This window comes from Phragmites australis, chromosome 15, assembly GCF_958298935.1.
Source record: "Phragmites australis chromosome 15, lpPhrAust1.1, whole genome shotgun sequence".
Taxonomy (NCBI): domain Eukaryota; kingdom Viridiplantae; phylum Streptophyta; class Magnoliopsida; order Poales; family Poaceae; genus Phragmites; species Phragmites australis.
Genome location: NC_084935.1, coordinates 4,254,666 through 4,271,487, shown reverse-complemented (window position 1 = coordinate 4,271,487; position 16,822 = coordinate 4,254,666). Strand labels below are relative to the sequence as shown.

At 42.4% G+C, this 16,822-nt stretch overlaps 1 protein-coding gene and 1 pseudogene across 5 annotated transcripts; both read left to right on the top strand.

Annotated features, from left to right (window-relative positions):
- The first annotated feature begins 157 nt into the window (after positions 1 to 157).
- LOC133893445 (MADS-box transcription factor 18-like) lies at positions 158 to 7,674 on the top strand. Of its 5 annotated transcripts, none has more exons than XM_062334460.1 (8): positions 163 to 530; positions 2,484 to 2,562; positions 2,638 to 2,702; positions 4,674 to 4,773; positions 4,886 to 4,927; positions 5,618 to 5,656; positions 5,735 to 5,859; positions 6,138 to 7,171. In XM_062334460.1, exons 1-8 carry the CDS (start codon positions 346 to 348, stop codon positions 6,382 to 6,384), a joined length of 882 nt encoding a protein of 293 aa, XP_062190444.1. In that variant the 5' UTR covers positions 163 to 345; the 3' UTR covers positions 6,385 to 7,171. The 5 variants fall into 5 exon arrangements, with proteins under 5 accessions (XP_062190447.1, XP_062190444.1, XP_062190448.1 ...); XM_062334464.1 differs by lacking the exon at positions 6,138 to 7,171 and adding an exon at positions 7,229 to 7,674 and having other exon boundaries at positions 167 to 530; XM_062334462.1 differs by lacking the exon at positions 6,138 to 7,171 and adding an exon at positions 7,178 to 7,674 and having other exon boundaries at positions 170 to 530.
- Positions 7,675 to 10,080: 2,406 nt separating this feature from the next.
- Positions 10,081 to 11,415, top strand: LOC133893444 (uncharacterized; annotated as a pseudogene).
- The last annotated feature ends 5,407 nt before the right edge of the window (positions 11,416 to 16,822 follow it).

Here is a 16,822-nt window from a genome sequence, read left to right as displayed (position 1 = left end):
CCCGCGCCCGGTCGCCAGTGCACTCGCTCCCCCGCGCCAACGGACCCACCACACCTGGCCCGTAATAACGACCTCTCTCCCGATCAAACGGTGCCGATCCCTCCACGTCGCTCCGAAACCCCGGTGACCAATCAAAACACGACAGCGCAGCGGGAAAAACCACCCCGGTTTCGCCAAACCACCCAGCGCCCCCATCTAAACCGCCCATCTCGCCTCCTCGCCTTGCTTCCTGCGCACCATTCGAGTCGAGAGCCACGTGATCTTTCTTCCTCCACACGCCGCCGCCGTCGCCGTCGACATTGCTGCGCTGCGAGCGAGGGGGACCAGGAAGGAGCGGCGGCGGAGATGGGGCGCGGGCCGGTGCAGCTGCGGCGGATCGAGAACAAGATCAACCGGCAGGTGACCTTCTCCAAGCGCCGGAACGGGCTGCTGAAGAAGGCGCACGAGATCTCCGTGCTCTGCGACGCCGAGGTCGCTCTCATCGTCTTCTCCACCAAGGGAAAGCTGTACGAGTACTCCAGCCATACCAGGTACGTACACACGCCTGCCTCGCTTTCACTAGCTCCATCCCTTCGTCCTCCTGCCGTTTACTATGATCGCCCGCTTGGGGGTTTGGGGCGCGCGCGCTGGATACCTGGGCGCTTGATCTGTGGTGGTTTTCGTGCAGGAATCCGCTGCGCTGGTCGATCCTCCGGATGGGGATTGAGTCCCATGCGAGATGTGGTTGTGGATGCATGCATGTGTAGTTGTTATTTCGTGCTTGTTTGTGTGGGTTCTGGTTGCATGGACGAGTCGAGCTCGATCGGCGATCGTCTCGCTTGCTTCGGTCGTGGAATCACTTGCTGGTTATATCGGTTCTTTATATCGTATTGCCGCTGGTGATCTGTTGCTAGTAACTAGTACAACTAGTTCTGTATTTCTTCGAAGGCTGGAACTGGATTGTTGAAGTACAAATGCTAGCAGAAGTTGTGGTGAATGGTGATTAGCACATGCAAAGTAGGTCTCTTCTATGCATGTTTGTGTCACATACTAGGAGGGTTTCCGTGTTCCATACCAATGATTGTGTGTCTGTGTCCAATATTCCAAGTGGTATGCAAGATCATGTTATTTAAAACTTAGTTTGAGTTTTTTTGCCCATACTTTAATACGATTTAGAATTTTAATTCCTTAAGCAAGTACTACAGAATTATGGATGCATTCAAGGTTGCAAATTGTGATGCATGATTTTAGCAATTTTTGACCTTTCGCTGTTTAAAAGTTAGACTCTAGGAGAATAATCGCATGCTTACGTATCTTGTTGCATGTCATATTCATATATAACCGATCCATTCAAGGAAAGCATTACCAACGGTTACTGAACTTACCATCCACAACCTGGTAAACAGCTGTTGGAAGGATAGCCGAATGACGTCTGCTAGTAGAGGGATTAGACCATAAATTAAGGAAACAAAATATTGAGAGAGACAAGATTAATTCTTCTTTGCTTAATTACAAAATGTGACAGTCGTGTGTCTTATATAAGTCTATAAATAACTTATTCAAATTCAACTCTAACTTATCTTTAATCTCATCTGATTTAATTTTATCTCTAGCTGAATCTGATTCAAACTAACGATAAATCCTAGTGTGAAGTCTGGTTGCTGCCGTATGTACTGTTCACGTGAGTGAACAGTGATCTTTACTTAGTAAACAATAATCATGCATGTGTGAACAGTAACCCGCACATAACACAGGAAGTTTTGGGTTTGAATCACACCATTTTTTTTTATTTTCTTTGTTTACATATCTTTTTAGTTTGGATTCGAAAAATTTCGGACAGAATTTTTATGGAATTTCCATTTACCAGCAGTAACGAGAATATCAGAATTATTGAATTGTATGATATGGTTTAAGCTAGAGCTGTCTTTATTTTTTATGAACTAGACAAAACTAAGCTAATGCCAGATTGTAGAAATCCATACATTATCATACATTTTCTAGAGGTACATTACCACACTTAAGTTACAGTAACATGTAACTTTGCAAAGGTCACTGTTTCAATCCTACAAAAATGGTTAATGTTAAGTCTGTCAGAACAGATTAGTGCCAACTTATTATTTGCAAAGTAGTGGACAACTTTGTCGAGAAAGCATAGATAGCTTGCTAGATTTTAGAATTATTCTCAAATTAGAATGAACTCATGGCATGTCCTCTGATTCTAGAGAACCCATTCTGTATTCGTGTATGAAGCACCATTAGTTCATTCAGCACCTCGGTTCTCTCTAAGGTCTGCATGTGATGACAGACATTGTTCCAACCATCTTTGCATCGTGTTATACATGTTATTCAAGCTTAGCATTTCAATACTGCACCTAGCCATACATAATGCATAAAATTAAAGAAAATCTTACCTGACTATTTGTCGTTATATTTTAAAACAAAGACCTCAACCATTTTTTCCTGGATGCATGACATTTAATTTCTGTGTGACACTTCTTCTGTAGTATGGAAGACATTCTTGAGCGATATCAGCGTTACTCATATGAAGAAAGAGCAGTACTGGATCCAAATATTGAAGACCAGGTAAAAATATCCTTACTTATTAGAGAACTATTCTTCCAGTAAGTTACCTGTACTTGATATTTTCTTTTCTACTAGGAAAATTGGGGGGATGAATATCGCAGATTAAAATCAAAACTTGATGCACTTCAAAAGAGTCAAAGGTAGTGTAGACTTTCTTAAGAAGATCCATATTCTGGTTACTGTTAGAGATATATAATTAGTCTGTATGATATTCATGTGATATAAGGGGTTTCTTGCGTATTGCCCATATGTACATGTATATATACTAGCCTATGGCTTCTATGTACATATACAAATTGATATTCCTAATATGGTATTAGAGCTAGGTTTTTCTTTTGAGATGTAGGCACTAGTGTTACCTGAAAGCCGATGTCAATTTTTTTTTACCGAATCAGATACCCCGAATACGAGTTGAATTTTGACACTTGTGTTAGATTCTGATTTGTATTTCGTGTGTCCAAATTTTATTTACCGAATCGGACACCTGAATTCAAGTCAGATTCCGACACTTGTATCCGTGTCCAAGTAACACTAGACGTAGCAACTCATCCCAACCTTAGCCCACCCGCCAGGCTTCCTCTTCCTCCTCTCTATTAGCAATAAGCCTTGATGTGTGCAGATTTCCAGCTAGCAGATTAGGGAGAATAATAGCCAATTAAAGCAGTAATGGCTGTAGTTATTAGCTGATTGAACTAGAGATTTTCAGCTAGCAGATTAGGGAGAATAATAGCCAATTAAAGCAATAATGGCTGTAGTTATTAGCTGATTGACCCATGTCATGTTGTAGTGATCAGCAGTGTATAAATAGAGAAGAAAACAGAAAAGACAGTAAGCCATTACAACACCAAAAAAGTACCACTGCTAGTATACGTGTGTCTTGGGTGAGTTCCTGGGCTACCTGTGAGGCTGAAGACATTTCAATTGGTATCAGTAGGGTGTCATGACGGGTGAAGATGGCCCTTCTGCAGCTCCTACGTATGTTGATGTTATGATCATTATCGGAGATGATTCTGAATATAACCAATATATTTCCTTTGTGAAGGCTCGTCTCCATGAGCAGTTTTTTATGTTTGATCTGAGTCCTCTTTGTTACTTCCTTGGGAGTGAGATTTCTTTTACATCCGATGATTTCTTTTTGTCCCAAGAGAAGTATATTTAGGATCTTCTTATTCGTGCTTCTCTCACTGATGAGCGTGCTGTTAAGACTCCTATGATGCTTAATCTTCATCTTCGGTCCACTGATGGTGAGCCTCTTGAGGATCCCACATGCTATTGTTATTTTGTTTGGAGTCTTGTTTATCTTGGTGTCACTCATTTTAACATTTTTTATGTAGTGCACATCCTCAGTCAGTTCGTTTCTGCTCTCATTCAGCTCCACTATATTCATCTTCTTTGTGTATTGCGCTATTTTCCTGGGACTATCTCTCGCTATCTTTTCTTTTCACGTTCCAGCTCTTTACAACTCTGTGCATATTCTGATGCTACTTGGGCTAGTAATCCCTCTGATTGCCAGTCTCTTTCTGCCTACTGTATTTTTCTCGATCATTCTCTTATTGCTTGGAAGACTAAAAGGCAGACCGCAGTTTCTCGTTTCAGTGCAAAGGCTAAGTTGCGAGCCATGGCTTTGTTGAAAGCAGGATCTCAGTTTGTTACGGTGGTTACTTGAGGTTTTGGTGTTTTGTTCTCTGCACCTACTCATCTTTTCCTGGACAATACATGTGCTATTAGTATTGCTCGAGACCCAATCAAATATGAGCTCACCAAGCATATTGGTGTTGATGCTTCCTTCATGCGGTCTCAAGTGCAGGAACAAGTTGTTGGGCTTCATTACGTGCCTTCAGAACTTCAGGTGGTAGATTTCTTCGCGAAGACTCAGACTCGATCACATCACAACTTATATCTCTCCAAACTCAGCGTGATTGACCCACTATGAGTTTGAGGGGTTGTTAGAGATATATAATTAGTCCATGTAATATCCCTGCGTTATTCTGCATATGCCCACCTATACATATATATATACTAGCCTATAACCTCTATAAAATACAAGTTACTATTCCTAACAGTTACAACATTACTAATTGCTTATTGTTTTTGTCTATATACAAATGAAGGCAACTGTTAGGAGAACAGTTGGATTCACTAAACATGAAAGAACTCCAAAAATTGGAACACCAACTGGACAGTTCTTTGAATCATATAAGATCAAGAAAGGTGAACAAATTGTGTTAATGTTATTTTTGGCGAGCGTGCATAGCAAGTTTTTGGTTTACTTACTATTTTTTTAGTCAATTCTCAACCATAGCATTGTTTTTTTCTGATGCAGAATCAGCTCATGTTTGATTCAATTTCTGAGCTTCAGAAGAAGGTACATTACCTCCTTTAGATTCCCTTGTACTTCACGTTTAACATGGACCTCTGAGGAATGTAGCTGGTACAAGCCATTGAGCCTCTGTTGTTTGCCAAAATTTGAGGAAGGGGAGCAAAATTTTCAGTCTCATAATCATACACGTGTTGCAGTGAGATTAATGTGTTCTCGGTGTAGTTCAATATACACAAGCTGCTGTCACCGTTCATTTGTTATGCTTACATCTTATTTAAACATATAATTCTTCAGCATTTACCAACATTGTGTCATTCAGCTACTATAGGAATATGCTCTAAAGCAGAATCAAGTTTGGCCTTTGTAGAAGTTTGGAAAATTTGAACCTAGTGCCTGGTTTAAGATGCTCTAAGGAGATGCAAATGGGTTTTGAAGTGGGAGGCAGAAGAATTGATAACCATGCATTAAGGCAGAGAATGAAATGAATTAGGGATTTGAGTTGGACTGTAAAACTGAGTTCATGTGCACGCCCTAATTAAGCCAAGGAAATGGCTTAGTATCTGTTACACGTAACCAAGAAACAGTGAGAAAGAGTCTGAAAAAGATAAAGAAAAATAAAGAACTCAGCAGACAAGTGTGGTTACTTTGTCTGTTCCGGTAAAACCTGAATTTAATGCACAATGTTGACAAACAGTTGTGGTCACATGTCTTCTTACAATCATCTGTCTTGTGCAGGAGAAATCACTTAAAGATCAAAATGGTGTGCTGCAAAAGGTACAACTAGTTTATGGAAAAAAGACAAAATTGGTCTAGGAGGTCATACTCTTCCATTAATTGTATTTTTGAAAACAGCTCATGGAGGCCGAGAAGGAGAAAAACAATACACATCTCTGGGAGCAGCAAAGTAGAGCAACAACAACCTCACCGTCACCAGCACCAGCAACAGTTCCAGATTTCATGATAACTCTTAATATTGGGTATTATGCTTCCACTGCGTCTATTTAATTTTGCATTACTTTTAGCAAAATATTGGCTATGTTTTTTCTCCTTTTCATAATGATACTAATATACTACTGTACATTAGCTGATGATGGACTACCCCTAGATTTGCCCAAATAAAATCGATGAGTTAGATGGATAATCGCTGCAAGTTAATTTTTTTCAACAAAATTGCTGTAAGTTAATTAAACAAGATCCTTGAGGTAAAAGCATAGTCACTAAAAATGGGGTCAATGCCTTGGATCGAACAACCCAGATCGCGGGTCCGGTTCGCCGCTGAGACGCCGCCAAGAGAGGAGGACGGAGCGCCCACCGTTGCCTCTTATCGTCACTTCCATCACCTCTTTCCGTCGCCCGCGGCCGCTCACCGATGTACTATGCGGAAAAGTGGAGGAGGAAAAGAAGATGCTGCTGGTGAGAATCCATGGAGTTCTACCATGGGGATGATTCATTGCTGGAGAGAGAGGGAGAGAGAGAAGGGGGTGGAGGGGAGAGAGATTTGATTTTGGACTTGGATTTGGTCTCGAACGACCTAAGCAAAGTGGGGAAAGCTTATTAGCGAGTTCGGATGGATCTCTACCCGGTGTCACTGTAGGAAGCGGTGGTAGGATGTCGGTGGCTTCGAGCGGAGAGCGAGGTGGAGGCGGGTGCGTCGTGCTTTGGTGGTGCATGCAGGTGAAGGGGTAGCTAGGGTTCCGTGATGATGCTAGCGGTGTGCACTGTGTAGGTGACCCGAGTTGGGTCAGTCATGCACCGAGGCCCATAAGGCTCCGGCCTGCAGGTCGAGAAGTCTTCGCAAATAGGCAGGGACTACTGAGCCTTGAATGTGATAAGTGTGGCATGGATCAAATATATTTTCTTTTGTTATTTTTTAGCTAATATATACATGTACTGGTTAACATATGCATTTATAGCATATGCATTTAGTCTTTACAATAAGGCATGGACCTGTGTCATCGACCTGGATGAATCGGAGTCACGTTCCATATCGTTAATTTGTTGTCCCGAAGAGGTATACCCTCCTTCGTACCATATTTTTGTTAGATGTCGATCAATGATCCCGTTTCTTCACCCTATCGATCTGAATTTCTGGTGACTATGGTTAAAAGTACACATGTCTGAAAAGCAACTTCTGAATTCTAAACGTTTCATGGCATTTGCGACTTGTTTACTTGTTTCACCTTGCTAGCTAAACCTGTCATGACATTTGCGACTGGACCTGCACTTGACATTATGAGTTATCCAGCACAATTACTCTATTATATTACTCATCGTCTGCTGGCCATGTCAATTTAGAGGAGCAGGAGGGGAGTCTGAACCTGAACCATCTCCTGCTCATGTAAACAGCGGCAAGCTGCCACAATGGATGCTCCGCACTGTCAGTAACAGATGAGCGCTTCCGCTGCCATTTCGCAGCTCAAATCACGGCTGTGTCAAAGGCTTCGATGACCCAGGAAACCACGGCTGCGATCCATCACAATCAAGTGATGATACTGGCGTAGCCACTAATAAGATCAGGTGCATTTGTCAAAGGCTTTACAAGGTGCATGGAAACTGTGTATTGTTCTTACGTTTACTGTCTCCCTTGTTTTTTCCCCCTCTGATGGAACGAGCTCGGTACGGTCTAGCTTGTGGTTGGAGATTCTACCCGTGTTTGTTTCCTCTGGATGTGTATGGTTTAACGGTTGTGGTATGCTTTACCTCTTGTGATGTTTTTTCTTGTCTTTTTGTGTCCATCAGCTGTAAGAAAACAGAAGGGCACCCTTCGTCTAAAGAGCCCCACATTTGGCAAATGAGTGACTCTAAACTGTACGTTTCTAATTCAATGTCTTGACCGCACTTCTTACAGTCTCAACTTACTGGAGGGGTTGCTGTGGTCGCCAAAGGTGAAGCTGAAGCATGCATGAATGTTAAGATGAAAAAGACTAGGACAAATAAAAAACATCTTAGTAGTACTGAGCAAACCCGAAAAATACATGCACGTCAAGGTGTCGATAGTTATTGGTGTTCTAAGGTTCTTTGCTTGGTATCTTCCATCCAGTAGGCATTTACGTGACAATGTGACACTAACCACGCAGGAAAAGATCCTGTATCTGGCGTCATATCCATTGCGTCACCTTCCATTCACTACGGATCGATGGATGCTTTCTTCTGATTAGTTTGGATTAGTTGCAGCGTCCTCGTCTCCTTTTGCGTAGATGGTGCTTAAATCCGGAGTAAAATATGTTCACGATTTATAATAATTGCCCGAGGGAGGAAGCACACTAAGAGCTAGTTTGGGAGGCTCGATCCACTCCGGGATCACAGCCTTTTCCCCGGTTGAAAAGCCCACTGGACAACCTCCCACGGGCTAGAAAATCACGCCATGTGGGAAGCCCATCAGACAGGGTTTCTCGGCCCGATCCATGTCCTTTCCGTGGGGGCCCGAGCCACGCCTCTACCAATCGGGAATCGTTCCCCATCTCGACCTCCCTCGTCCTCGACCTCCCTCGCACACGAGAGGCCTCCGCCTCCCGCCGCCTCCGCCTCCACGCAGCCTCCGTCTCTGCCTCCGCCTCCCGCCGCCTCCGTCTCCTGCCACCTCCGTCTCCGCCTCCAACCCCGCAGCGCGGTCTCTGACTTCCTGGGAGCCCAGCCCCTTCCGCTCCGACGAACCCAAACGGTGAGTTCGCCTCCGGATCCATCTTCGTCTCCTCCCTCTTGTGGCGTCACGGGCGTCTCCCCGACCGCCTCCTCAACAGGGTCTCCAAATCTGCATGCGTCGTGAGAGCTGCGGCGGCGCAGCCCTACTACCCACGCGCGAGGAATGCATTTACCTATGGTTTTGGTTCAAAAGATTTCTAGAGATCTATCTGACCATAACTGAGAAAAGGACTGATAACTCTCTTTGTGGGCTTGACCCCCTAATCTTGCTGCTTCTTGAACTCTTGTTGGTGACCTGATACAGAGGAAGATCATAGTAGATGGTGTTGCCTTCCCTGAAGAAACAATAGTTCTGTCAGATAGCAAGTGCAAAATTATAGTAGATGGTGTTGTGCAGTGTAAAACCATACTTGTCTAGGTTGAAACAAGTGCAAAATTATAGTAGATGGTGTTGCCTTCCCTGAAGAAACAATAGTTCTGTTAGATAGCAAATTTGTTTTATTTTCATTTTTCAGATCAGAACCAGAGACCTATCTTGCAATTGTCCAAATTATTAGTTCAGGGCTTCATGTCAAGTCACTAGTACCATTTAAATTCAGTTCAGTGCCATTTTGTCTAATCTACTGATTAGATAGCAAATGATAACATATCAGCACTGAAAAATGATTTACTTTGTCAGATATAATTATCATACCATCACTTTGTTACAGCATGTTTCTTTTCTTATGCTGCTGAACATAGCACTAGAAGCTGTCCAGTAGTGTTCAGTCAACGCTCTAATTGATCACTGATCACTTAGCAGTCTACAATCTTTATTTATGCTTCACCCTTTGGACTTACTATTTACGGATCTTATCTGCTGAATTTAACAGAATTTAAAAGTAGGCTAAAACTTACTGAGTATAAGAATAATCGGCCATTTTCCTCTTATTTCTAAAGCATGATGAGTAGTATGTAGGAATTTATGTGATATTATGTGCATCTGTAGTTCACTTTTCCTAGTTACATACCTGCTCCTTTCTGAACCAGGCCTGCATCGGTTCCACTATTTGAACCTGCAACAGCACAACTTCATCCATACTAGATAAATGGAACATTTACCACTGCACTAACCCTTAGAAAGATATAAAAGATGAAAGTATAGCCTGTAAATTTGTATCTAAGTTCTTGTCAGAAACTTTGTAGATATGCATGGAACATACCTGAAGAAACAGTAGTAGATTAGTATGTGACCTTGCATATTGTTCACTTTGGACTGTCTTTGAAACAGTTGGAGCAGATAGGCTTCTAGTTTAGAATGTGATTATACAGTTAGTACACCTGAAAAAAGGCCTACATGTTTGGATTATGCAAGTTAATAGCTCAATTTTTACTAATTTTTAAGTGATTTGTTCGTGTGCAGGCATACGTGGAAAATCTAGAAAAGGAAGTTCACCGGCTGGTGGATGAGAACTTGAAGCTCAAGAAGCAGTGCAAAGAGGTACTGAATTGGTCTTATTTGCTTCACATCGTCTCTTAGTTTAACATTTACTCTTCTTCTTATACATGTTTTCTTGAATACTAGTGGCTAGGTTAATGAATTAAGATCTGCATGTTTGTTACAGCTTCAATTCATATCGGCATGTTTTCTTGTCATTTTACTAGATAATGGGTTCTTGGGAGGAGCAAGTTAGGCAATTTTTTTTTAGAGGAGGAAGAAGAGGACGATGAGCTATTCCTTTTACTTGTTCCTGCTTTACTTTTATGCCTACAAGAAGAGAAAAGGTACGTCCACACCTCCTCTCTTCCTGGTGCTAAAAAGGTTAAGGAAATCCTAGAAGGGCATGAGATTTGGTGTAGAGTTGAGTTCCGCATGGAGCCGGAGATATTTAGAGCCACGTCAAATTTTCTTAGAAGGGAGAATTTATTGCGTGACACACGAGGTGTTGCTGTTGAGGAGCAGCTTGGGATGTTCATGTTCATGCTCTCACACAATGCTAGTAATCAGAGGCTACAAAAAGCTTTTCAACATAGCGGGGAAACAATCCATATGAAAATAACAGAAGTTTTCAATATAATTCTTGCCTTGACTCAAAAATTTGTGAAGCTCCCAAGTTCAATCCAAACTCATACGAAAATTGCAACAGATCCTCGTTTTATGCCTTTTTTTCAGGTGAGCCATATACTAAACACATACCTTTCCCCAAGCTTTTCTTTCCTTGAGTGCCAAGTCCTTAAGTTCTTTCCTTGCATGCAGAATTGCATTGGTGCCATCGATGGGACACATATATCAATCACCATTGCAGAAGACAAGGCCCCTCCCTATAGGAATAGGAAAGGAACTATGTCTCAAAATGTTATATTAGCTTGCGACTTTGATCTTAACTTCACATTCATTTCATGTGGATGGGAAGGGTATGCATCAGATGCAGGGGTCCTTAGATCTGTTCTTAGCAAGGGATTTCATGTGCCGGAGGGGAAATTCTATCTTGTAGATGGTGGGTACGCAAACACACCATCCTTTATTGCCCCATATAGAGGAGTTCGATACCACCTCAATGAGTTCAGGAGGCGTCGTTCATCTCAAAGTGGTTATGCTAACTATAGAGAATTGTTCAACCATCATCATGCAATACTTCGCAACCACATAGAGAGGGCCATTGGTGTTCTAAAGAAGCGGTTTCCGATTCTAAAAGTAGGCACATTCTATCCCATAGAGTCTTAGATTAAGATTTCAGTTGCAGCTGTTGCATTTCACAATATAATTAGAGGGCAAAACGGTCAAGAAGGGTGGCTAGATGACCAACCAACTAATATCTCACCAGTCGACTATGTTGATGTTCCGGAGGGTGATGACAACTACCCAAATGACTTGGAGTCAAGTGATGGAAGTACTCTCAGAGATCAGATCGTACTATAGATGTGGGTTGCCTACAATAATTAGTTAAACATGATATCTTGTAAAGTAGTATGGTACCTCTATGATGTGTAATGGATGCTTAAAGTAGTAGTACTCACTAGTTTGCTTATGATTTGATATGTAAGAGACATCATTATACTTTGATATGTCTTTTTTTTAATGCTGGACATGCTGTCTTTTTTATAATGCTGGACATGCTGTCTTTTTTTTTAATGCTGGACATGCTGTCTTTTTTTTTAATGCTGGACATGCTGTCTTTTTTTAATGCTGGACATGCTGGACGTTCTTTTCATAGAATTGATATGTCAAAAGAAGTCTCAAGGGCTGCTTGGAACTCCACATATGAGAAAGGTCATGTTGATATATTACATGACCATAACAACAACGCAAAGTTCAAAGGGCAAAATGGTTGGGTATCAGAGGGTTGGAGGGGTATCACCATCAAGTTCAATGAGAAGTTCCCTATAGCACATTTCACAAAGCAACAACTACAAGAAAAGGAGAAGGAACTTAAAGCAAGCTATAAATCAATAAGGGATGCAAAGAAACAGAGTGGTACGGGTTGGGATGATTCTATGGGCATGATAATTGCTGAACCAAAAATCTTGGATAAAATTATTAAGGTAAGACATTTACTGTCTCTAGAAATAGTAATCTTGTAATTTTTTTGGTACTAATTACATTGTTATGTTGCATAGGATCACCCAAAGTGAGGAAGTTCTGCCAAAAGCCTTTTCCTCTCTTTAATTACTTGGCATCTCTATATGAAGGTAAAATTGTTCCTTATAACTTGTTTTTTGGCTTCTGGATCAGGATAAGGCCTACACATGTGCAATAGGAACCTTTGAAGTTATGGTTATAAGAATTTTCTTGATTCTCAGAATTATGATCCTCGTTTTATCAGTTTTACAGTTTTTTGTGCTGCTGATTTTTGCTTTGGAATAGGAAGCATTGCTACGGGAGATTTAAATTTCACTTTCATTCTATTTTATCATTTCATCTGAATTATTGCAACTTTCCAAGTGACCGTAGTTGCAGTCGCATAAGTTTAACCTGGTCTAAATCTCCTTACCTTCCGTACTTTCTTTTGCTGTTTTCTCTCGCAATTTTGGGCTTACATTTTAGATATATATATGTTTTACATTCTATTACACATTGAATTGCATGTTGCTTTTCTTCCATGACAATCTGCACGTTTCAAATCGTGCTGTATTGGATGTATGCATCACATTCAAATTATTTAATATGAATTCAAATTTCAGGGCCATATACAAGTTGTTGGAGTAGTGGAGATCAAAATTCAGTTCGACAAGAGGATTACAAGCAGAAGGCAGCGGATATGACGCTTCTTCTATTTGCTGTTCCTCGTCTAAAATCATGCTGGACATACCAATATGATGCAACACTTTTTTATGTAGTATTGAATTTTGGGACCCTTGTGTCAGTTGGATGAATCAGTATTCTAATGTAAGCAATTTGAAGCAGGACTTTGGCAATGCAGCTTCGATTTTTAGTTCATCAGTGCGTGTTGTTAATCAGTGCAGCATTGTTTGCGTCTCTGAAACCCTGTTGTATTATTCTCGTGATCAAATTTTGTTCTCAGGGATTTTATCCCTTCTGCCCCCAAATAGTGGCAGGGAAGGGAGCAAATCGTCCCCAAGGAAAATGAAGTGCACTTAAATCTCCCTTGGGGATTTCCTACCCTGGATTTACCTCTCCTTGCTCCCAGACAAGCCCTAAGACTATGTTTGGAAGCAGGGAGTGAATCCAGGGACATATCCTCTATAGGGATTTTTAGGGTAATTCGTTTTTCTAGAGGTATATTTCTGTCCGGGGTTTTTTCCTTACTACTGTTTGAAAACTAAGGGGATAAAAATCCCGATGAACAAAAATAGTCTTAAAAATTAGAAAAAAAATCGAGAAAATTCAGAACCCGTAGAGCTTATTTCAACCTCTAAGGACCATATGATCAGAACAAGTTTAAGAGTTTATTTGAATTCAACATTATTACAATTGATCACAGTCATGCAGATGAACAAATACGAGCTTCAGGCTGAGACTTCCATTCATTAATAAATCTGCTACTTCTTAATACTCCTAAGCCGTACGTCTATGGTATGATTCATACATTACATTGGCACAACTCAAAAAATTCAGACATTGCCATATTGAAGGACTCTTGGTGGCTTGGAACCAAATCCTCCTCTCTACTTGCTTTTCTGGTGTTTTCGCATCTACCCCACTCTTGACGAGGAGGAGGGGGGGGGGGGACACGATCTCGCCGGCGCGGTACCCTGAGGATACGTGGCAATGGAGCTGGTGGTTGTCATGCATTTGCTTCATCCTTACCGTGTTACACTTGGATTTGGAGAAATCTGGTTGCCGGTGTGCAGTGTCATTACGGGTGCAAGAACAGGGACGAAGAAGAAGGGTTCCAAGCACAAAGGCGGTGGGGAGGTGACGAAATGATTTGTGGGGAACCTTTGGCTTTCCAATTTATAGGGCCGGTGTGATATCCCAACCGTCGCGGAGTCCAGCTGGTTGAAACTTCAAAAGGTCGTGCGTGGGGAACTGAAATTCCATCGGGCCCGGTGGCATTTAATGTTTATCTCTCCCACAATTCTTTCCCATTCACCTTTTTCTCTCCCCCATGATTTCTCTCTCTCTCTCTGACTGGACATTTAACCTCCCATTAGGATGAGGTTTCCCGAGTTGACCACCAAAGGGCACGTCAATGACCACTCCCAGAGTGAACATATGCTCACACAGGGCCAAAGTGATTCGACCTGGCCTGACCACAGCAAAATGGTGTCCGGCAACCTCGGAACCATGCGATGAACCACTCAGTCCACCCTATCCGCGATGGAGCTTGGGGGCTACTGTTGGTGTAAAGAATAAGGGTCTCCTGTCAGAAGGGCCAGACCAGTAGATGCCAGTTGACAGTTGATATTTTTAAGACCATGACCTCACTGTGTGACCAGGCGGAGCTCGCGTGACCAGTCCCCTGATTGTATATGGAAACCCAACGATCAGGTATTGCTGGTCGTGAGGTAGGTACACACCTAACTAGTCTAATCATATTTAACATCATACACTCATGTGTTTTCTTTCCACATATACCCTTTCAGCCGATGAAGTCATGGGCCGACGCAGAGAAGGAGTGACCCGTCTTGTAGAATTTATGCTACGAGACGGCATGGCAGGTGAGTGTGATGGGCTGGAAGGCAGGTGTGACGGTGTTTGGCGGATAGGATAGGGCATGTAGGATGACCAGGGTAGGCCAGGCGTGCCCACTTCCTGTAATAATGACCTATGAGTAGTTGTATTCGTCAGGTATAGGGAAGCCACTGTTTTTAGCATAGTCTCCTTGTATGTACACCGCACCTCCTGCTATATAAAGGGGGAGGATCGGGCTTGTAAAAGGGACACTCTGAATAAGTTCACCCAACTCATAAGAAAATACACTGTAGGGCTGTTATCTCACAGGAGGCTTGAACCAGAATAAACATTGATGTTCTTGAGTTCCTTCGACACACACCAACAACCACTGGAAAAGTTGATCATGCACACATCGTCTTGCATACCCTGGATATATTATCAGAAATTAACCCACGATAGCTACATTTCAAGATTTTGTTTGCGAACAAGTTAGTCAATACAATTTTGCAAAGTAACATTCAAGTATGTGAGCCGTGCACACACAAAAGGAAGCATCTGACATCTCTTTACCAAATGTAACAAACATACAAGAATAATTAGGAGTTGAAAAACATCACCTACCCATCAGGAGCAGACTTTGTGTACATCACATCTAGTTTTGGCTGATACTTAAACATGTCTTCCTCATCCGAATGCTCATCCTTCCCCTTCGCCTCTATATTTGGTGCCTTCTCTTGAGCAGATGCACCATTAGTGGCATTGGTGAGCTTCTAGATTGGTACTCCGCCTTCTTGTCAATCGGGCATATGCACCATACCACATTAAATAGAATGTAATCTTTAGTTCACCAACTATACAAAGGTAGATAACTGAGCAATCAACACAGGAGGCACAAGCACACCTTCTCTAGAAAGACAAGATAGGTGGGATTATGGGAAGATTGCAAGGGGAAAGAGAGGTGATTAGAGTACCTTCCGCGTGAGGGCCTTGACCTTTCCCCTGACGAAGTCGAGCCCATCCATCTCCTTGAGGGCGGCCATGGAGGTGGAGGTGGTTGCGGTGTTGGTGGAGGTGGAGAGGGGCCGACCATGGAGGTGGAGAGGGGGTGACGGCATAGCTAGTGGCAATAGCGGTGGAGGCTGACGTAGAGAGGGTTGGCCCTAGAGGTGGAGCGGGTGGCAGCGTCAGCCGTGAGTTGCGAGCAAGTGTCAGTTGTGAGATTGGGGAGTCGTCCCCAACCTGTGTAGGTGGGGCATGTTTCTCTCATGGAAACGATATGGGTCGGGCCAAAGATACTCGTCTTGTGTGCCTCCAAATGTGCTCTCTACTTTGCATGTGTACTGTTCCCCCGTGAGCTCACTGCCCCCGGAAAGGGCCGGGATCCCGGCGGGCTTTGAGCCTCCCAAACAAGCCCTAATTAAGTAAATATCAATTATTCAACCACCTCCTTAAAACCATCAGATGAAGATCCACCACCAAAATCTTCCCTTCCATCATGACCCCACCTCCTCGACTATAATGAGGGTGTTGCTACCAGCACCGAGGGTAGGGCTGGAGTTCCTGGAACTCTCTACCTCTATCCTGTCCTCTCTCGACCTTTGTCTTCTCACCAATGACCTATCTCTCTCTATTGGTTAGCTGTTGTTACATCCACTACGCTGTTGCCTTCCTCCTCGAAACCATTGTCACGCTGCCTTACCCGCAGGCTACCCCCCTCCAATCCCACACCGACAGTGCCAGCACCACCTCGTTTCATTGTCCTCTCTCATAGCTGGTCTTCGGTTGCCGAAAGGGAAATGTTCACATATATATAGGCATACATGGTTTGTTAGAATAATTTATTTGCATTGAGATTCATATTAAAGAAATATGTGAAAAAAATCATTAGATAGATGAAAAGAATCAATGAATGGATAAGTATCACATGAGATTGATGAACAACTCATATAAGTTATATGTGCACAAGCTTATACAGTTTTCACTACTACATAACACCATATATATAGCGCCCTATCAATGCCGGTTCAACAGTAACCACTACTGACGACGTATCAGTGCCGATTTAACAGTAACCGCTACTGATAGTGACTGTATCAGTGTCGGTTCTAGTCATGAACCGGCACTGATATATCAGTGTCGATTCTAGCTATGAGCCGTCACTGATAGTAAGTATTAGTGTCAGTTCTAGTTATAAAACGCTACTGATGATTGCTATTGTCATAACTTATCTTAAAAAATTC